Source organism: Leucoraja erinacea, chromosome 37 (assembly GCF_028641065.1).
Source record: "Leucoraja erinacea ecotype New England chromosome 37, Leri_hhj_1, whole genome shotgun sequence".
In the NCBI taxonomy this organism is placed as follows: Eukaryota; Metazoa; Chordata; class Chondrichthyes; order Rajiformes; family Rajidae; genus Leucoraja; species Leucoraja erinaceus.
This window is the reverse complement of record NC_073413.1, coordinates 8,275,859-8,298,358: the sequence shown is the minus strand read 5'-3', so window position 1 is coordinate 8,298,358 and position 22,500 is coordinate 8,275,859. Positions and strand designations below refer to the sequence as shown.

The following is a 22,500-nucleotide window of genomic DNA, read 5'->3' as shown; positions in this document are numbered from 1 at the left end:
GAGGCCGCTCAGCCCGACCTCCAGGTAGAAGGGCAGGATGGCCACAAAGTCAATGATGTTGAGGGAGCACTTGATGAACTCCTTCTTGTTGGGGCAGAAGAGGATTCGCATGAGGAACTCGAAGGTGAACCAGATGACACACATTCCCTCCACGTAGGTGAGGAAGGCCTCCGTCTCGATGCCCACGTCCTCCACCACCATGGTGACATTGCCCCTCACCACCGTGTGCGTCCTGTTCACCAGGTGATTGAACGCTTCGTGGGTCTCAAGGCAAAAGGTGGTGATGGATATCAAGATGAAGAAGAGCGAGGCAAATGCCACGTACTGCAAGGGGGGAGAGAGAGAGAGAGAGAGAGAGAGGGGAGGAGACCAGTTAAGAAACAAATCAGAACACGGAGCGCTCCCCCACCGCGGTCGACTTTATGCCTCACAACGCCAGAGACCCCGGTTCGATCCCGATCGCGGGCGCTGTCTGTACGGAGTTTGCACGTTCACCCCGTGTGACCTGCCTGAGGTTCTTCTCTCCCTTTCCCACCCACACAACCAAAGACGTGCAGGTTTTTGTCGGCTAATGGTTTAAGAAGGAACTGCAGATGCTGGAAAATCGAAGGTAGACACAAATGCTGGGGGAACTCAGCAGGTGCAGCAGCATCTATGGACACTGTGTCCTGTTGGTGCTCCATAGATGCTGCTGCACCCGCTGAGTTTCTCCAGCATTTTTGTCGGCTAATGGGCTTGGTACGAGTGTAAATTGAATTGTCCCCAGGTGTGTGTGTGTGTGTGTGTGTGTGTGTGTGTGTGTGTGTGTGTGTGTGTGTGTGTGTGTGTGTGTGTGTGTGTGTGTGTGTGTGTGTGTGTGTGTGTGTGTGTGTGTGTGTGTGTGTGTGTGTGTGTGTGTGTGTGTGTGTGTGTGTGTGTGTGTGTTCTCCCCTTGTGACCGCGTGGGTTTGCTCCAGGTGATCTGGTTTCCTCCCACAACCCAAACGCATACGAGTGTTTAGTTTAGATCGGAGACCGGCACAAAATGCTGGAGTAACTCAGCGGGACAGGCAGCATCGCCGGAGAGAAGGAATGGGTGACGTTTCGAGCCGAGACCACATGTTCGACTCTCCACAGGTGCTGCCTGGTCCCGCTGAGTTACTCCAGCATTTTGTGCCTGTCTTCGATCTGAACCAAACACTCGTCTGCTGTTGGGCTGTGGGTGGAAACCAGATCACCCGGAGCAAACCCACACCGTCACGGGGAGAACATGCAAACTCCACATTGACAGCACCGGGGATCAGGATGGAACCCGGGTCTCTGGCGCTGTGAGGCATCAGCAGTACCACTGTGCCATCGGGTGTAGAGAGAGGCATATATCATGCTGGAAGCACAATATAGTTTCAACCATGCTCTGAACCTGGTCCCAAGAGTTTTCCTGAAGTCACTGAAATTTTCAAAGCTCCACTCAGCCCAGAGAAGACTATAGTATGCATCTAGCTGACTGAGAATTGTTTACCCTATGTAGATATCCACCACATCACAATGGGACCATCCCAATCCACCACGAAAATGTCTCCTCATCAAACATCCATTTCATTCCCATTACATTGGGAAATGGTTCTTGAATCTGCTACCACCGTCCTTTAAGTCACAGTTTAAGGATAAGGGGGAAGTCTTTTAGGACCAAGATGAGAAAAACATTTTTCACACAGAGAGTGGTGAATCTGTGGACTTCTCTGCCACAGAAGGTAGTTGAGGCCACACAGTTCATTGGCTATATTTAAGAGGGAGTTAAATGTGGCCCTTGTGGCTGAAGGGATCAGGGGGTATGGAGAGAAGGCAGGGATGGGATACTGAGTTGGATGATCAGCCATGATCATATTGAATGGCGGTGCAGGCTCAAAAGGCTGAATGGCCTACTCCTGCACCTATTTCCTATGTTTCTAAACCAGATCACCGGTCTGAAGAAGGGTTTCGGCCCGAAACGTTGCCTATTTCCTTCGCTCCATAGATGCTGCTGCACCCGCTGAGTTTCTCCAGCTTTTTTGTGGAACCTCCTATGTTTCTATGTTTCCTTTCAGGCCTCACACACCATATCCCAACAATTCACTGCCTGAACAATAATATTCATACGATCATAAGAGATAGGAGCAGAATTAGGCCATTCGGCCCATCAAGTCTACTCCGCCATTCAATCATGGCTGATCTATCTCTCCCTCCTAACCCCATTCTCCTGCCTTCTCCCCATAACCCCCAACCACTTCAAGAAATTCATGTTTTATCCAATATTAAATCAATGTCCTATGTTCCATCGCTCCTATCTGCAAAATAGTTTCCCCATTCCTGCTGTCTGAGTACCAATTAACCAACTCTCAGTCTGAAGAAGGTTCTCGACCCGAAACGTCACCCATTCCTTCTCTCCAGAGATGCTGCCTGACCCGCTGAGTTACTCCAGCATTTTGTGTCTGTCTTTGGTTTAAACCAGTATCTGCAGTTCCTTCCTACAAACATTCCCCTTGATCTTTGCAACATATTATTTTATTTTAAGCCCTAAAGTCAGAGTCTAATGCAAACATTTCGATGCAGTCATTTTTTTCCCTCATTAGACACTTGTTCTGCAGATCCTGAGACAAACAAACAATAACAATATCGAAGGTAGACAAAAATGCTGGAGAAACTCAGCGGGTGCAGCAGCATCTATGGAGCGAAGGAAATAGGCAACGTTTCGGGCCGAAACCCTTCTTCAGACTGATGTGTGGGGGGGGGGGGGGGGGGGGGAGAAGAAAGGAAGAGGAGGAGCCAGAGGGCTGAGAAGGGACTACCTGAAATTGGAGAAGTCAATGTTTATGCCACTAGGGTGCAGACTGCCCAAGCGGAATATGAGATGCTCCTCCTCCAATTTCCGGTGGTGCTCACTCTGGGCATGGAGGAGGCCCAGGACAGAAAGGACGGATTCGGAATAGGAGGGGGAGTTGAAGTGCTGAGCCACAGGGAGATCAGGTTGGTTATTGCGGACCGAGCGGAGGTGTTCGGCCCCATAGATGCTGCTGCACCCGCTGAGTTTCCCCAGCATTTTTGTCTACCTTCGATTTTCCAGCATCTGCTGTTCCCTTCTTAAACATTAACAATATCGAACTTGCAAAGTTGTTACTGACGCACAGCGGGCAAAGCATTTTAACATAAAAACATAGAAAATAGGTGCAGGAGTAGGCCATTCGGCCCTTTGAGCCAGCACCGCCATTCAGTAAGATCGTGGCTGATCATCCAAATTCAGTGTCCCAGTGTCAGTATTTCCATGCCAAAACCTGTACTTTAGACTTTAAATTTTATAGATACAGCACAGAAACAGGCCCTTCGGCCCGTCGAGTCCGCGCGTACCAGCGATCCCCGCACACTAATGCTATCCTACACACTAGGGACAATTTACAATTTTACCAAAGCCCATTAGCCTGCACGTCTGTGGAGCGTGGGATGAAACCGGAGCACCCGGAGAAAACCCACACGGTCACAGGGACCGCTGAACGACCGCAGTCAGGGTGAGACCCGGGTCCCTGGCGCTGAAAGGCAGCAGCTCTACCCCCTGCTCCACCGTGCTACCCACAACCTCAAGGTCAAGATAGTGATGCAGCGGCTAGTCTACAAACAGCAAGTTCCCAGTAACAGCAACACAACTGGAGGCAGCAGCTGGGTTTGGAGATGGAGATAGAGATAGACATGGAAATAGGAGCTGGGTAGGAAGGAACTGCAGATGCTGAAGATAGACACAAACTGCTGGAGTAACGCAGCGGGTCAGGCAGCATCTCGGGTGAGAAGGAATACGTGACGTTTCGGGTCGAGACCCTTCAATAAGGTTTGATTATTAATGTTTTATGTGTCATTCCTAACGGTCACTGTATGTCATGTTGTCACTTGCGGGCGGAGCGCCAAGGCAAATTCCTTGTATGTGAATACTTGGCCAATAAACATATTCAATCATTCAGTCATTCATGAGGTTTGAAGAAGGGTCTCAGCGGGACAGGGCGACGTTTTGGGTCGAGACTCTTCAATAATGTTTGATTATTAATGTTTTATGTATCATTCCTAACTGTCACTGTATGTCATGTTGTCACTTGCAGGCGGAGCACCAAGGCAAATTCCTTGTATGTGAATACTTGGCCAATAAACATATTCATCCATTCATTCATTCATGAAGTTTGAAGAAGGGTCTCAACCCGAAAAGTCACCCATCCCTTCTCTCCAGAGATACTGCCTGTCCCGCTGAGTTAGTCCAGCTCTCTGTGCCTGCCTTTGGAAATAGGAGCTGGTGGACTGGAGCACTCCACCAGCAACCGATAAAAGTGTGGATCAGCCAAAGTTACTCCAGCACTTTGTGTTTTCTTTCGTAAACCAGCACCTGCAGTGTCTTGTTTCGACATTTCCAAACAAAATGACAGCTGACGGTCGCAATGGACTAAATGGGCCAAAGGGCCTGTTTCCCCACTGTAGGGCTCCATAACCATGCAGGCGGCACAGTGGTGCAGCGATACAGTGGCTGCCTCACAGCGCCAGAGTCCCGGGTTCGATCCTGACCTCTGGCGCTGTCTGTGCGGAGTTTGCACGTTCTCCCCGCGACCGGCCTGGGTTTTCTCCGGGTGCTCCGGTTTCCTCCCACACTCCAGAGACTCCAGGTTTGCAAGTCACTTGCCTTGGTAACATTGTAAATGGTCCCAAGCGTGTGTAGGATAGCATCACTGTGCTGGTCAGTCTGCAGACTCGGTGGGCTGAAGGGCCTGTTTCCGCGCTGTATTCCCAAACTGAACCAAACTAAGCATTGGGTACGAGTGTGTAAAGTTTGCCCTCTCTGGCGCGCATGTTTAGGTGTTACCCTGCCCACTGTGACAATCTCTGGTTTGGCTTCAGTCTACTGTAGAAACACTGCATGGAAACATAGAAACATAGACAATAGGTGCAGGAGTAGAGGCCATTCGGCCCTTTGAGCCTGCACCGCCATTCAATATGATCATGGTTGATCATCCAACTCAGTATCCTGTACCTGCCTTCTCTCCATACCCCCTGATCCCTTTAGCCACAAGGGCCACATCTAACTCCCTCTTAAATATAGCCAATGAACTGGCCTCAACTACTTTCTGTGGCAGAGAATTCCACAGATTCACCACTCTCTGTGTGAAAAATGTTTTTCTCATCTCGGTCCTAAAAGATTTCCCCCTTATCCTTAAACTGTGACCCCTTGTTCTGGACTTCCCCAACATCGGGAACAACCTTCCTGCATCAACCCCTTAAGAATTTTATAAGTTTCTATAAGATCCCCCCTCAATCTTCTAAATTCTAGCGAGTACAAGCCGAGTCTTTCTGCATATGAAAGTCCTGACATCCCAGGAATCAGTCTGGTGAACCTTCTCTGTACTCCCTCTATGGCAAGAATGTCCTTCCTCAGATTAGGAGACCAAAACTGTACGCAATACTCCAGGTGTGGTCTCACCAAGACCCTGTACAACTGCAGTAGAACCTCCCTGCTCCTATACTCAAATCCTTTTGCTATGAGGTATATCTCTTGGGGCTAACGGAATCGGGGGATATGGGGAGAAATCACCCCTTCATGCTAGTTCAACGTTATCCCATTTTCTCGCCCTGATCGCTGTCCGGCTAGGTTTCGCTGGGCCGAATGGCCTTTTTTTCTGCGCTGTATCTCCGGAAACAAAAAACAAACTGTGTTTGTAGTAGACCCAGTAAAGTTGGCATCAGCAGGACATCATTTTCCAGCTCCAACTACAAGCTGTAACTCAGACACGAGCCTCGCAATTTCAACAGAGCGACTGCGAGAATGATAACGGATAGATCTGCTGTCTTGGAAACTGTGTGTGTGTTGTTGCCTCGAGTAAGGAGCAGGTCTGTTCTAAGCCGTAGTAATGAAATCTCACCTCTTTTTCCTCTTTGGTAATATGACAAGATTGCAGCGTTCCCCACGGGCTTAATTAGTACAAGTGTCAAAGGCAAAACAAATTCAGAAATAGCCAAGTTTCCTGCTCGGAGTAATCACCATGCCTCATCATCGCCCTCATGCCTCACACCGCTCCTAATAAGGCATCGTTCAATATATTCTACTGTGCAGGTAGGTATACTGCAGATGCTGGTTTACACTAGATGCTGGAGTAACTCAGCGGGACAGGCGGCATCTCTGGAGAGAAGGAACAGGCGACGTTTCGGGTCGAGACCCTTCCTGAGACGTCTGAATAAATGTCTCCCATTCCTTCTCTCCAGACATGCTGCCTGTCCCGCTGAGTTACTCCAGCACTGTGTGTGTTTTACACAAGATCTCAGCTTCTGCAAGTCAATGGATATCTTTAAGGCCGAGATAGATAGATTCTAGATTAGTGCGGGGTGTCAGGGGTTCTGGGGAGAAGGCAGGAGACTGGGGTTAGGAGGGAGAGATAGATCAGCCATGATTGAATGGCGGAGTAGACTTGATGGGCCGAATGGCTCCCATCACCTATAAACTTATGAACTATTGTTTGCCCATCAACGCCCAGCTTTCTGTCGGGCAATGACCCCATTTCGCTAACTCATCCCTGGTCTCACCTCTCCCTCTGAGATAAGACCATAAGACACAAGAGCAGAATTGAGGCCATTTGGCCCATCAAGTCATGGCTGGTCTATTTTCCCCTCTCAACCCCATTCTCCTGCCTTCTCCCCTAACTGATGTTGATGCCATTTACTAATTCCTAGATTAGTGATCCCTGGATCATCCCTAACTAGTAAGTCACCTACTCTTTTTCTCCAGAGATGCTGCTGAGTTACTCCAGCATTTTGCTTCTCTTTGGTGTAAACCAGCATCTGCAGTTCCCTCCGACACAAAAACCTTTCGTTTAGTTTAAGAAGGAACTGCAGATGCTGGAAAATCGAAGGTGGACAAAAGTGCTGGAGAAACTCAGCGGGTGCGGCAGCATCTATGGAGCGAAGGAAATAGGCAACGCGAGGTCTCGACCTGAAACGTTGAAAAGGTTCCCCACTCCTGATCTAGTCCATAATTTGGTAGTTTCAATAAACATCACCTCTTCAATCCTTGTATCTGTCCAAAATCTCTTTATAAAGAGGTAGTAATTGTATTCCTTTCCATATCATCGCCTGTCCACTCGTTCCAGATACGGACGGCCCTCTGAGTGAAAATATTGTCCCTGAGATCCCTCTTAAAACTCTCCCCTCGCAATCGAAGCAACAAAAAAAAAAGGTTTAGAGGGATATGGACCAAATGGGATTGGCTTAGATGGGGCATCTTGGTCAGCATGGCTGAATTCAGCCATGGGTGACGTTTCGACCAGAAACGTCACCCATTCCTTCTCTCCAGAGATGCTGCCTGTCCCGTTGAGTTACTCCAGCATCTTCAGCATGGGTGAATTGTGGCCTGTTGCCCTGCCGTACGACTTTATGACTCTAAGAGAAAAGCTTGAGAGAGACAAGGAATTGCAGATGATGATTTACCAAGAAGTGCTGGAGAGGTGGGCATTTCAGTTCTTGAAATGAAGAATAAATGAATGAATGACTGAATGAATGAATGAATGATTGAATGAATGAATGTATGCATGAATGAATGGATGAATGAATGGATGGATGGATGGATGAATGACTGAATGAATGAATGGCTGAATGAATGACTGACTGAATGAATGAATGGCTGAATGAATGAATGACTGAATCAATGTATGAATGGATGGATGGATGAATGACTGAATGAATGAATGAATGGCTGAATGAATGTATGACTGAATCAATGAATGACTGAATGATTGAATGACTGAATCAATGAATGACTGAATGATTGAATGACTGAATGATTGAATGACTGAATGATTGAATGATTGAATGACTGAATGACTGAATAAATGAATGGATGAATGAATGAATGAAGAATGAATGAATGAATGCATGAATAAGTTTATTGGCCAAGTATTCACATACAAGGAATTTGCCTTGGTGCTCCACCCACAAGTGACAACATGACATACAGTGACAGTTAGGGATGATACATAAAACATTAATAATAAAACATTATTGAAGAGTCTCGACCCAAAACGTCGCCCTGTCCCGCTGAGTTACTCCACACTACTCCAGCGGACTTGTGCCCAATGAGGGGGGTGAATCTGTTAGAGGCCAAGGAGATATTTAGCCGACCAGAATCATCGGCATCGAAATACAACCTCTTTAAAAACAGCAACTGTGACTTCTTGCTGTTGACATCAACTGACTTATTAAAGCTGTCAAATCAGCCTCCCCTAGTGGCACACAGACACTGCTTAAACGCAGACACAAAACAGCCGGAGTAACTCAGCGGGACAGGCAGCATCTCTGGGGATGAAGGAATGGGCAACGTTTCGGGTGGAGAACCCTTCTTCAGACTGAGAGTCGGGGGGGGGGGAAGAGAAACGAGAGATACAGACGATGATGTGGAGAGATATAGAACAATGAATGAAAGACATTCCAAAAAAGTTACGCTGAGAAAGGAAACAGCTGTTTGTTGGGTGAAAACGAGAAGCTGGTGAGACTTGGGTGGGAGTGGGTGGGGGTGGGATAGAGAGAGAGAGAGAGGGAATGCCGGGGTTACTTGAAGTTAGAGGGATCAATATTCATAGCAATGGGCTGTAACCAGCATCTGCAGCTCCATCCCACACGACAAACTTTGCATCAAAGTCACAAATCAGAAGATACTGGTATAACTTGCAAACAACAGCTGGAGTAACTCAGCGGGTCAGGCAGCATGGCGGTGAATGGCGGTGCTGGCTCAAAGGGCCGAATGGCCTACTCCTCCACCTATTTTCTATGTTTCTATGTTAAATTACGTTGCTCACTGTGCAGCAGTAACTATGCTTCGCAAGGTTGATATCGTTATTGCTTGTGTGTCTCAAGCTCTGCAGAACAAGTGTCTAATGAGGAAAGAAATGACATTGCGACGAAATGTTTGCATTAGACTCTGACTTGGTGCTTAAAATAAAATAATGGCAACATGTTGAAAACAGAGCAAAGAAGATCCTTAGAAGGAGGAGGTTTGTTGGAAGGAACTGCAGGTGCTGGTTTAAACCCAAGATAGACACAAAATGCTGGAGTAACTCAGGCACCATCTCTGGAGAGATGGGATGTGTGACGTTTAGGGTCGAGGCCCTTCTTCAGACTGAGGGTCAGGGGAGAGGGAGTCTAGAGATCAGGAAGGGTGTGGCGTGAAAACAGCAGATCAAAGCAGACGTTGATCAAGGAGTGGAAGGGGGAATGGGGAGAGAAGTGGAAGAGTGGGGAGGGAGGGAGGGAGGGGAGTGGTGGAAGAGGGACAGAGGGGTAGGGGAAGGGGTGGGGGGTGAGAGGGGAGGGAGGGGGGGAAGGGAGGGGGAGAGAGAGAGGGGGGTGGGGGAGGGGAGAGGGGTGGGGTAAGTGGGAGAGAAGTGGAAGAGTGGGGATGGAGTGGTGGGGGAGTGGTGGAAGAGGGACAGGGGGAAGGGGAGAGAGGAATGGGGTGGGGGAGAGAGGGATGGGGGTGGGGAGGAGAGAGGAGAGATGGAGAGGGGGGGGGGAGGGGGAGGGGAAGGGGCAAGGGGTGTGGGGGGAGGGGGGAGGTGAGGTACAACCTCCAGTTTTAAATTCCATTTGGAATATTTTGGAGGACCAAGGAACCAAGAAAGGAAATGAAGAATGGTTCACTGTTGGCTGAAGGGAAGGTGCCTATAATCAGTAAAATTAATCAGGAGAACAGAACAGTTTAGTTTGAAGATAGACGCAAAAAGCTGGAGTAACCCAGTGGATCAGACACCATCTCTGGAGAAAAGGAACAGGTGATGTTTCGGGACGAGAGCCTCCTTCAGACTCTGAAGTCTGAATGTTTGGGAAAAGGGGAAGTACAACGGGATCTGGGGGTCCTTGTACATCAGTCTGTGAAAGTAAGCATGCAGGTACAACAGGCAGTGACGAAAGCGAATGGGCATGTCGGCCTTTATAACAAGAGGAATCAAATATAGGAGCAAAGAGGTCCTTCTGCAGTTGTACAGAGCCCTAGTGAGACCACGCCTGGAGTATTGTGTACAGTTTTGGTCCCTTAATTTGAGGAAGGACATTCTTGCTATTGAGGGAGTGCAGCGTAGGTTTACAAGGTTAATTCCCGGGATGGCGGGGCTGTCATATGCTGAGAGAATGGAGCAGCTGGGCTTGTACACTCTGGAGTTTAGAAGGATGAGAGGGTATCTCATTGAAACATATAAGATTGTTAAGGGCTTCGACACGCTAGAGGCAGGAAACATTTCCCGATGTTGGGGGAGTCCAGAACCAGGGGCCACACACAGTTTAAGAATAAGGAGTAAGCCATTTAGAACGGAGACGAGGAGACGCTTTTTCCCACAGAGAGTGGTGAGTCTGTGGAATTCTCTGCCTCAGAGGGCGGTGGAGGCCGGTTCTCTGGATGCTTTCATGAGAGAGCTAGATAGGACTCTTAAAGATAGCGGAGTCAGGGGATATGGGGAGAAGGCGTTTTGGAATGGGGTACTGATTGGGGATGATCAGCCATGATCACATTGAATGGCGGTGCTGGCTCGAAGGGGGGCCTACTCCTGCACCTATTGTCTATTGTCTATCGTCTGTTGTATTCTCCAGTCTGAAAAAGGGTCTCCACCCAAAAATCATCACCTATTCCTTCTCTCCAGAGATAGAGACTGCTTGACCGGCTGAGTTCGTCCAGCTTTTTGTGCCCTTCAAAGTAATTCATTTTTCTGCAGTGTGTTTTGAAAGCCTTCAGCACAGATTCTTTCCATTAAGGTATTAAACACAATCGTAACAATGCGCAGTTACACAAAATACAACATTGGTCCCTTTGGCCTGCAGCAGCTCTTGAAGTGAGATGGACAATTTGTCACAATCTCCCACTCCTGAACCAAGCTCCTGTGAGTTTGTTTTACACATCACGGTTTACTCCCACATTTTAATCCAACTCCCCCTTTCAGGAGAATCATATATGTTGCATCCACAACCCTTAGGACTACAACACTGCAGGACCACAACACACGGTGACTCCCTTTCCAAATGAACGCTTCCCCACATTGCATTTGGTTCAGTTTAGTTTGCAGATACAGCGGGAAACAGGCCCTTCGGCCCACCGACTCCGTGCCGACCAGCGACCCCCGCACACTTTTATGACCCTGTCCCACTTAGGAAACCTGAACGGAAACCTCTGGAGACTTTGCGCCCCGCCCAAGGTTTCCGTGCGGTTCCCGGAGGTTTTTGTCCGTCTCCCTACCTGCTTCCACTACTACCTCCGGCAACCTCCGGGAACCGCACGGAAACCTTGGGTGGGGCGCAAAGTCTCCAGAGGTTTCCGTTCAGGTTTCCTAAGTGGGACAGGGGCATTACACTACACTACACACACACTCGTGACAATTTAGATTTATACCAAGTCGATTGCCCTGGCTGGACTGTCATATGCTGAGAGAATGGAGCAGCTGAGCTTGTACACTCTGGAGTTTAGAAGGATGAGAGGGATCTCATTGAAACACATAAGATTGTTAAGGGCTTGGACGCACTAGAGGCAGGAAACATGTTCCTGATGTTGGGGGGAGTCCAGAACCAGGGGCCACACACACAGTTTAAGAATAAGGAGTAAGCCATTTAGAACGGAGACGAGGAAACACTTTTTCTCACAGAGAGTGGTGAGTCTGTGGAATTCTCTGCCTCAGAGGGCGGTGGAGGCAGGTTCTCTGGATGCTTTCGAGAGAGAGCTAGATAGGGCTCTTAAAAATAGCAGAGTCAGGGGATATGGGGAGAAGGCGTTTTGGAATGGGGTACTGATTGGGGATGATCAGCCATGATCACATTGAATGGCGGTGCTGGCTCGAAGGGCCGAATGGCCTACTCCTGCACCTATTGTCTATTGTCTATTAATGTGTGGGAATCGCTGGTCGGCGTGGACTCTGTGGCCAAAGGGCCTGTTTCCACGCTGTATCTCTAAACTAAACTAAGCCACATTTAACATAAGGTCCACCTCTCCCCAGTCACTTAAGCAGGGACTAGTCTCACCCCGGTCACTCCCTCTTCTCCCCACCCCAGCCAAGCAACAGGTACAGAAGTGTGAAAACGCACACCTCCAGATTCAGGGACAGTTTGTTCCCCAGCCGTTACCAGGCAGCTGAAGTGTCCTCTCATCAGTGAGAGCGCAGTCCTGACCTCCCATCTACCTCATTGGAGACCATTCCACTATCGGCAATCGGACTTTATCGGACGTCCATAATATATTTTGCACTAAATGTGGAACCCTTTATCCTTCATCTATACACTGTGGACTGCCTGTGATAGTCATGTATGGTCTTTTATTTAAGTGGATAGCAAACGAACAAAAGGTTTTAATTTTACATGACAATAATAAATAAATTTAAAATGCATTGATTTTAAGCATCTCTATTAAATCTCTTCTAAACCTCCTGTCCCCTAGAGGATATCAACTCCTTTCTTTGCAGGGAACTGAATTCTCTCAGCTCTCCAGCAGCTTATTCCACATGCCCGCCACACTCTCTGCGTAAGGTTGCCAACATTCCCACTCCCAAATAAGGGGCAAACGGTCAAACTACGGGACAAATTTCCCCGACGGCAATTCGTTGACCGACTGGGCCGTGGCTGGGTGAATGATGAGTTGGCCCGGTGTGCTGGACTGCACACAAAGCCCAGCCGGCCAGCGGGCCAGCTGAGGAGTTTTGGCCCAGGGGCCAGAAGGTCCGGCACCCCGTCCAACTCATGAACCGATGGTCGGCCGTGAGAAGGAGGTGGGGCGGTGGAGGTGGTGTCAGCGGCAAGCGAAGGTCCGAAGATCGGACAGCTGGCCGGGCTGCCGACCGACCGACCGACGGGGCCACTGGCGGCGTGCTGCTGCTGCACTCCACGGGCTGCACCACGTCGGGACGGGTGAGCCTACTCTTCCCCTCTCCACTTCAATGAACCCTTGCTTTCCCTCTCTCCCCATCCCAACATCCCATTGAGGAACAGTCCACCTACACATCATTCCACAGTGAGAATCATGTTGAGGGTGCAGGGAGAATGTACAAGGAGGTAGACAAAAATGCTGGAGAAACTCAGCGGGTGCGGCAGCATCTATGGAGCGAAGGAAGGAAGTAGGCAACGTTTCGGGACGAAACCCTTCTTCAGACTGATGGAGGGTGCGGAGAAGAAAGGAAAAAGGAAGAGGAGGAGCCCGAGGGCTGAGGGAGAGCTGAGAAGCGGAGGAGACAGCAAGGGCTACCGGAAATTGGAGAATTCAATGTTCATGCCGCTAGGGTGCAGACTGCCCAAGCGGAATATGAGGTGCTGTTCCTCCAATTTCCATTGGTACACACTCTGGCCTATCCGTAGATGCTGCTGCACCCGCTGAGTTTCTCCAGCACTTTTGTCTACCTTCGATTATCCAGCCTCTGCAGCTCCTTCTTAAAGAATTTACAAGGACGTTGCCAGGACTTGAGGCCCTGAGATATGACGGAGAGGTTGAGCAGACTGGGGATTTATTCCTTGGAGAGCATGAGGATGAGCGGTGGTATTATAGAGGCGTTGGGAGCATAGTATCAACGCAAGGCCTGTGTGGTTTGGGGCATCAGCCTTTATCAGATAGTCCTCTGCAGGAGAGAGAATATTTACAATTTCACCACCAGCTCGGCCAAGCAACCAGAATGAAAACTCATGGCTGACCTCCCATTCCGCTTAAGACACAAAAGGCTGGAGTAACTCAGGGGGTCAGGCAGCATCTCTGGAGAAATGAATAGGTGACGTTTCAGGTTGAGTTGGTGGGGTCTGGTTTTACTCTAGAATTGAAGGAGTCCCTAGTATGCACTGGCTCCAGAAACATTTCAACTCTTGATGTTGGTCTGTTGTTCAAATATTGTTATTCAACAGGGTTAAATCCTCTGATGAGCCTCGAACTACAAAGTCTGACTTAATTGACTAAATTCTCGAAGCCATTACAATCACTTCAAGTATAAGGCACACGGGGACCTTTCAGTCCATTGCGCTGGCCATTGGGATGTGATATCCTGCTTTCAATCTAGATGTAAGACAAAAACAAAAATGCTGGAGTAACTCAGCGGGACAGGCCGCATCTCTGGAGACCAAAATGTCACCCATCCATATAACCATATAATAATTACAGCACGGAAACAGGCCATCTCGACCCTTCTAGTCCGTGCCGAACACGTACTCTCCCCTAGTCCCATATACCTGCACTCAGACCATAACCCTCCATTCCTTTCCCATCCATATAACTATCCAATTTATTTTTAAATGATAAAAACGAACCTGCCTCCACCACTTCCACTAGAAGCTCATTCCACACCGCTACCACTCTCTGAGTAAAGAAGTTCCCCCTCATGTTACCCCTAAACTTCTGTCCCTTAATTCTCAAGTCATGTCCCCTTGTTTGAATCTTCCCTACTCTCAGTGGGAAAAGCTTATCCACGTCAACTCTGTCTATCCCTCTCATCATTTTAAAGACCTCTATCAAGTCCCCCCTTAACCTTCTGCGCTCCAAAGAATAAAGCCCTAACTTGTTCAACCTTTCTCTGTAACTTAGTTGCTGAAACCCAGGCAACATTCTAGTAAATCTCCTCTGTACTCTCTCTATTTTGTTGACATCCTTCGTATAATTAGGCGACAGAAATTGTACACCATACTCCAAAATTGGTCTCACCAATGCCTTGTACAATTTTAACATTACATCCCAACTTCTATACATCCCATCTCTCCAGAGATGCTGCCTGTCCCGCTGAGTTACTCCAGCCTTTTTGTGTCTATCTTGGGTTTAAACAGTTCCTTCCTACACATTCAATCTAGACCTGAATCTGAAGAAGGGTTTTGGACCAAAACGTTGCCTATTTCCTTCGCTCCTTAGATGCTGCTGCACCCGCTGAGTTTCTCCAGCTCATTTTTGTCTACCTTCAATCTAGGCCTATTCTGTTATTAATCCAGATACATACATCAGGGTATTGGGTGTCGAGTATTGAGGGTAGAACTGAATGTCTGAAGAAGAAGGGTCTCGACCCGAAACGTCACCCATTCATTCCTCTTTTCTCCAGAGATGCTGCCTGTCCTGCTGAGTTACTCCAGCATTTTGTGTCTCCCATTCGTTTAAACCAGCATGTGCAGTTCCTTCCTACACATCGTAATTCAGATCTCCAGCTGCTAGTGAGGTTCTACTGCAGTTGTACAGGGTCTTGGTGAGACCACACCTGGAGTATTGCGTACTGTTTTGGTCCCCTAATCTGAGGAAGGACATTCTTGCCATAGAAGGAGTACAGAGAACGTTCACCAGACTGATTCCTGGGATGTCAGGACTTTCATATGAAGAAAGACTGGATAGACTCGGCTTGTACTTGCTAGAATTTAGAAGATTGAGGGGGGATCTTATAGAAACTTACAACATTCTTAAGGGGTTGGACAGGCTAGATGCAGGAAGATTGTTCCCGATGTTGGGGAAGTCCAGAACAAGGGGTCACAGTTTAAGGATAAGGGGGAAATCTTTTAGGACCGAGATGAGAAAAACATTTTTCACACAGAGAGTGGTGAATCTGTGGAATTCTCTGCCACAGAAGGTAGTTGAGGCCACAGTTCATTGGCTATATTTAAGAGGGAGTTAGATGTGGCCCTTGTGGCTAAAGGGATCAGGGGGTATGGAGAGAAGGCAGGTACGGGATACTGAGTTGGGAGATCAGCCATGATCATATTGAATGGCGGTGCAGGCTCGAAGGGCCGAATGGCCTACTCCTGCACCTATTGTCTATGTTTTAATGTAACCATGGCGAGTGGGAGATGTGGGGTGGAGGGGTCTGTGTGCAAGAACTGATCCATGTCACCCCTCCCCACCCCAGCGCGCTGCTGTACCCAGGTAGAATTTTCGCAACAAGCCAGTTGGATTTTTTTTAATGAGTTGAGAGAGATCACCATTCAAAGCCTGGAGCCAGCGGAATGCTTACGTCAGCAGATCCAAACACTGCAGCAAAAAAATTCCAATTGCCTCTCTCTCTCCCGCACTATAAATCCCTGCCTTACCCCGCTCACAGCACAGAGCCCAGTGACTAACCAACAGCCCACAGTATTAACATCACCCGAGCACTGATCTCAGCTCGGCTACAATGCATGTTCTCATTCCCGAAAGGAGATATGTACGAAAAATCTCCAACAGCTGCTGTTCTCTTGAACATACACTGTCTTGCCATTCTAACACAAACCCTAGCACAAAAGGCTGCAGTCCCCTGTAATCTAATACAGAGAGCCTGCCTTACAATGCACAAGAAATTGCTCTTTCCACCATAAGGGCTATTAGTCTCCCTTGCATATTCTGTTGTGTCGATAATATAGATGCAGACATTCTGTGTCATATATACATATTCTGCTAATATACTGACTGCTGACATTCTGTGTCATATATACATATTCTGCTAATGTTGTATACACTGACTGACTGCTATACATATTCTGCTAATGTTGTATACACCGACTGCTCTTAGTTGTACACACCGACTGCTATTCCCTATAGAGCTGGCAGCTTCTATAATAGACACAAGGCTGTATCACTTGTAAAATGAACAAGGGCTGCTGTTCACCACCAAATGTGGCAGAGATGATGCTCATTCTTGCCTGCACCAGAATTACACTTTGCTGTAACATATACTGTACAGGAATACACTGCAGTCTCTCTACAATGCAGAGAAATACTATTCAGTGTACACAGTGATCACCATTTGTTGTAACGTAGACAAAGGCTACCATTCATTGCATTGTACACAGGCAGTTACATCTACGGTATGTTTTAAGAAGGAACTGCAGATGCTGGAAAATCGAAGTGCTGGAGAAACTCAGCGGGTGCAGCAGCATCTATGGAGCGAAGGAGATAGGCAACGTTTCGGGCCGAGACCCTTCCTCATCTACAATATGCACAGGAAATGCTATTCTCAATGGCATAGGCATGTCTGCATTCCTTGCAACAATGAACAGGGACTCATAAAGTACGCAGAAATACGCAGAGTCTACAACACACACACACACACACATGAGGAATGTAGTTCCCAGTGTAGGAAGGAACTGCAGATGCTGGTTTAAATTGAAAATAAGACACAAAATGCTGGAGTGACTTAGCAAGACAGGCAGCATCTCTGGAGAGAAGGAATGGGTGACGTTTTGGGTCGAGACCCTTCTTCAGGCTGGAAGTCACAAGAGATATAGACTGTGATGTACACCTCTTGACATCATCGTCTATTATGTCTGTGGAATTCTCTGCCTCAGAGGGCGGTGGAGGCAGGTTCTCTGGGTGCTTTCAAGAGAGAGCTAGATAGGGCTCTTAAAGATAGCGAACTCAGGGGATATGGGGAGAAGGCAGGAACGGGGTACTGATTGGGGATGATCAGCCATGATCACATTGAATGGCGGTGCTGGCTCGAAGGGCCGAATGGCCTACTCCTGCACCTATTGTCTAATGTCTATTGTCCGCTCAACCTCCACCATTCTGTCTGTCTGAAGAAGGGTCTCGACCCGAAACGTCACCCACTCCTCCTCTCCAGAGATGCTGCCTGTCCCGCTGAGTTACTCCAGCATTTTGTGTCTATGTATTTCTAGATAACATCCACAGGATTTGTAAAATAGTTGCCTTCCTGTATAATACGTGGTATCATAATGTATTATAATTCATTATAATGTATACAGAGGTGAACAGTCTAATCCACACACAATGATCTCTTCGCTGTGATATGTATAGAGACACCTCTTTGCTACAAAGATGCAGGGCTTGCTTTTCACTGCACCATTCACCAGCACTGCCATTTCCCAGTTTCTTTCCCAGCTGTTTATCAGGCAACGGAACCCTCCCATCACCAACTGGTAGGAGTGGTCCTGAGATACTATCTCATGGGGACAGAGCCTTTTCCAGGGCAGCTCCCAGGCTCTGGAACTCCCTCCCCCAACTGATCCGCAATTCCGTGTCCCTCACCATCTTCCAGTCCCGCCTCAAGACCCATCTCTTCACCTCCGCCTATCCTTAGCCCCACGTCCCCCTCCCTTTTCATCTGTGCATTAATTGCCTCATACTGTGTTTTGAATTGAATTCTGTCTTTACTTTGTGTACTAGTCATGTCTCTACTATTTATTTCACTCCCCTTACATGTTTTTCCTCTACCTGCTAAATTTTTGTAAGGTGTCCTTGAGACTCTTGAAAGGCGCCCATAAATAAAATTTATTATTAGTATTATCTACCTCTCTCTGCAGATTCTCGGACTATCTTCAATCAGACTTCACCTCACTGTATCTTGCACTAAATGTTGCACACTTTCATCATGTATCTGGGCACGCCATTCTCACTCCCTCTTCCCCCCTCTCCCATCAGGCAAGAGGTACAGAAGTGTGAAAACGAACGCACATCTCCAGATTCAGGGACAGTTTCTTCCCAGCTGTTATCAGGCAACTGAACCATCCCACCACAACCAGAGAGTGGTCCTGAGCTACCATCGACTTCATTAGAAACCCTCGGACTATCTTCAATTGGACTGCGCTGGACTTTATCTTGTGCCCACAGACAATAGACAACGGGTGCAGGAGTAGAGGCCATTCGGCCCTTCGAGCCAGCACCGCCATTCAATGTGATCATGGCTGATCATCCCCAATCAGTACCCCGTTCCTGCCTTCTCCCCTGACTCCGCTATCTTTACCCAACTCTATCTTGAAAGCATCCAGAGAACCGGCCTCTGAGGCAGAGAATTCCACAGACTCACCACTCTCTGTGTGAAAAAGTGTTTCCTCGTCTCCGTTCTACCCCTTATTCTTAGTCACAATGTCATAAGGTCATAAGGAATAGGGGTAGAATCAAGCCACTCGGCCCATCCACAGAGAAGGCATGTTGTGTCCCTTTTCGGAGTAAGCTAGCATCTGGGGTCCCTGCCTACACATCCTCCCATCCAAAATATATTTCAAGAGAGTTTTTCAAGAGAGAGTTGGATATAGCTCTGAAGGCCATGAACGCATTGAATGTCAGTGCAGGCTCGATGGGCCGAATGGCCTACTCCTGCACCTATTTTCTATTGTTTCTATATTTACATTAACCTATGTTCCCTAAGTAGATCATCACACTGTCGATGCCCATAATATGGACAAATAAATGAAGCACCACAATAATGTAATGGGATCATAAACATATGGAGCTAGGAAACAGGCCATTCAGCCCCTCATGGCCATGCCTAAGGGGGATACCAGGCCATCTAGTCTGGCCCAATGAAGATTTCTCTGTCAAGATTTCTTTGTCCAATTGTCTTTCCAATGTCCATTCATGCAACCTTTAGTTTTGTTTAATTTATTAACAGGATACAGTGCGGAAACAGGCCCTTCGGCCCGCCACATGTTGGTACTACCCTATACAAGCTGGGGACAATTTTACGTTGATGCCAAGGCAGTTAACCTGCAAACCTGCGCGTTTTTGAAGTGTGGGAGGAGACCTGAGCACCTGGAGAAAACCCACATGGTCACGGGGAGAACGTGCAAACTCCGTACAGACAGCGCCCGTGGTCAGGATCGAACCCGGGTCTCTGGCGCTGTGAGGCAGTAGCTCTACCCGCTGCGCCACCGTGCCGCCCCTCATTCACACACAACTGTGGCAAATGTTACTTGCAACTCCCACCCCACTCAGAAGTGGCCCCTCCCCCTCATGGCCCCTCCCCTCCTGGCCCCCCTCCCGCCCCCCCCCCTCCTGCCCCCCCTCTTCCTGCCCCCCCTCTTCCTGGCCCCCCCTCTTCCTGCCCCCCCTCTTCCTCTGTCCCCCCCTCTTCCTGCCCCCCCCTCTTCCTGTCCCCCCCCCCCTTCCTGCCCCTGCCCCCCCCTCTTCCTGTCCCCCCCCTCTTCTCCTGCCCCCTCCCTCTTCCTGCCCCCCCCTCTTCCTGCCCTTCCTCCCCCCTCTTCCTGCCTTCCCCCCTCTTCCTGTCCCCCCCTCTTCCCTCCCCCCCCTCTTCTGTCCTTCCCCCCCTCTTCCTGGTCCCCCCTCTTCCTTTTTCCCCCCTCTTCCGGTCCCCCTCCTCCCTTCCCCCCCCCCCCCCCCCTCCCCCCGCCCCCCCCCTCTTCCCCCCCCCTTCTCCTGTCCCCCCTCTTCCTGTCCCCCCTCTTCCCTGTCCCCCCTCTTCCTTCCTCCCCCCTCTTCCTGTCCCCCCCTCTTCCTGCCCCCCCCCTCTTCCTCCCCCCCTCTTCCTCTCCCCCCCCCCTCTTCCTGTCCCCCCTCTCTCCTGTCCCCCCTCTTCCTGTCCCCCCCTCTTCCTTGTGTCCCCCCCTCTTCCCCCCCCTTCCTGTCCCCCCTCTCCTTGTCTCCCCCCCTCTCTCCCTGTCCTCCCCTCTTCCCTGCTCCCCTCCCTCTTCCTGCCTCCCCTTCTTCCCTCCCTCCTGTCCCCCCTCTTCCTTCCCCCCCCCCTCTTCCTTCCCCCCCCTCTCCTCTTCCCTGGCCTTCCCTTCTTCTCCCCCCTCCCTCTTCTTCCCCCCCCCCTCTCTTTCTCCCCTCCCCCTCGTCCTCCTCTCCTCTTCCCCCTCTCTTCCTCCCTCCTTCCCTCTCCCCTCCTCCTCCTCCCCCCCCCCCTCTTCCTCCTTCTCCGCCCCCCTCTCTCCCCCCCCCCCTCTTCCTGTCCCCCCCTCTTCCCCCTTCTTCCTGCCCCCCCCCTCTTTCCCCCTCCTCTTCCTGTCCCCCCTCTCCCTTCCTCCCTCCCTTCTCTGTCCCCCCCCTCTCTCTCCCTCCCCCCTCTTCCTCCCCCCCCTCTCTTCCCCCCTCTCCCCCCCTTTCTCTCTCTCTTCCTCTCCCCCCCCCCCCTCCTCCCCTCTCTTCCTCCCCCCCCTCCTCCTGCCCCCCTCTTCCCCTCTGTCCTCTCTCTCTCCTCCCCCCTCTTCCTCTTCCCCCCCTCTCCCCTCCTCCTCTCTTCCTGTCCCCTCCTTCTTCCTCTCCCTTCCTCCTCTTCCTGTCCCCCTCTTCCCCCCCCTTTCTGTCCCCCTCTCTTCTCTTCCCCCCTCTTCCTGTCCCCTTCTCCCTCTTTCCTCTCCCCCCCTCTCCCTCCCCCCCCTCTGTCCCCCCTCTCTTCCCTCCCCCCTTCTCTGCTCCCCCTCCCTTCCCCCCTCCTTCCTTCCCCCCCCCTTCTTCCTCCCCCCCTCTCTTCCTGCCCCCTCTTCCCCTCTTCCTCTCCCCCCCCCTCTTCCTGCCCCCCCTCTCCTCCCCCCCCTCTCCCTGTCCCCTCCCCTTCCTCTCTTCCCCCCTCTTCCCTGCCCCCCTTCCTCCTCCCCCCCCCCCCCCCCCTCTCTGTCCCCCCCTCTTCCTTCCCCCCTCTCTTCCTGTCCCCCCTCTCCTCCTCCCCCCCCCCCCTCTTCCTGTCCCCCCTCTCTCCCCCCCCCTTCCTGTCTTCCCCTCTTTCTCCTCCTTCCCCCCTCTCTTCCTCTCTCCCCCCCCCTCTTCCTGTCCCCTCCCTTCCTTCCCCCCTCTTCTCTGTCCCCCCCTCTCTCCTGTCCCCCCCTCTTCCTCCCCCCCCTCTCCTTCTCCCCTTCTTCTCTCCCCCCCCTCCCCTCTGCTCCTCCCCCTCTTCCTTCCCCCCCTCCCCTCTTCCCCCCCTCCTCTCCCTCCCCCCCTCTCTCTCTTCCCCCCCTCTTCCTGGCCCCCCCCTCTTCCCCCCCCCTCTTCCTCCCTTCCCCTCTTCCTGCCCCCCCTCTTCCTCCCCCTCTCTTCTGCCCCTCCTCTTCCCCCCCCCCCCCTCTTCCTGTCCCCCCTCTTCCTGCCCCCCCTCTTCCTCTCCCCCTCTCCTCTCCTGTCCCCCCCTCTCTCCTCTCTGCCTTCTCTTCTTCTGCCCCCCCCTCTTCCTGCCCCCCCCCTCTTCCTCCCCCCCCCTCTTCCTGCCCCCCCTCTTCCTCTCCTCTCCCCTCTCCTCCACCCCTCCCTCTTCCTCTCCCCCCTCTTCCTGTCCCCCCTCTTCCTCCCCCCCCCTCTTCCTGCCCCCCCCTCTTCCTGTCCCCCCTCTCTTCCTGTCCCCCCCTCTTCCTGTCCCCCCTCTCTTCCTGTCCCCCTCTCTTCCTGCCCCCCCCCTCTTCCTCCCCCCCCCTCTCCCCCTGTCCCCCCTTCTTCCTCTCCCCCCTCTTCCTGTCCCCCCCCTCCTTCCTGCCCCCCCCTCTCTCCTGCCCCCCCCCTCTTCCTCCCCCCCCCCTCTTCCTGTCCCCCCCTCTTCCTATCCCCCCCTCTTCCTGTCCCCCCTCTTTGCCCCCCCCCCTCTTCCTGCCCCCCCCCCCAGAGAGACCGGTGTCCAGAATAATTAATGGGACACTAATGTGTTGGACGTTAATAAAAGTGCGTTGATCAGATGTGATTGTGTAAAAGATGAAAAACCCTTTACTCCATTCACTGGATATAACATTGCGTTTAAAACACACAACCCTGACCCTCTGCCGAAACAAACAAGCCCAGTAATTAAATTCTTCATCCATCCAATTAAAATTCCACAGCTAGAAGCTATAACAGCACAGTTACACCTC

The 22,500-nt window shown here is 50.5% G+C and overlaps 1 protein-coding gene across 2 annotated transcripts in view; it reads right to left on the bottom strand.

Annotated features, from left to right (window-relative positions):
- LOC129713898 (potassium voltage-gated channel subfamily C member 1-like) overlaps positions 1–22,500 on the bottom strand; it is a 61,523-nt gene that overhangs the window by 30,595 nt on the left and 8,428 nt on the right. For both annotated transcript variants that reach the window (XM_055663271.1, XM_055663270.1), the window contains exon 2: positions 1–324. This exon is cut by the window's left edge and continues 610 nt beyond it. In XM_055663271.1, coding sequence (XP_055519246.1) covers positions 1–324 — 324 coding nt within the window. The remainder of the gene's footprint in view (positions 325–22,500) is intronic.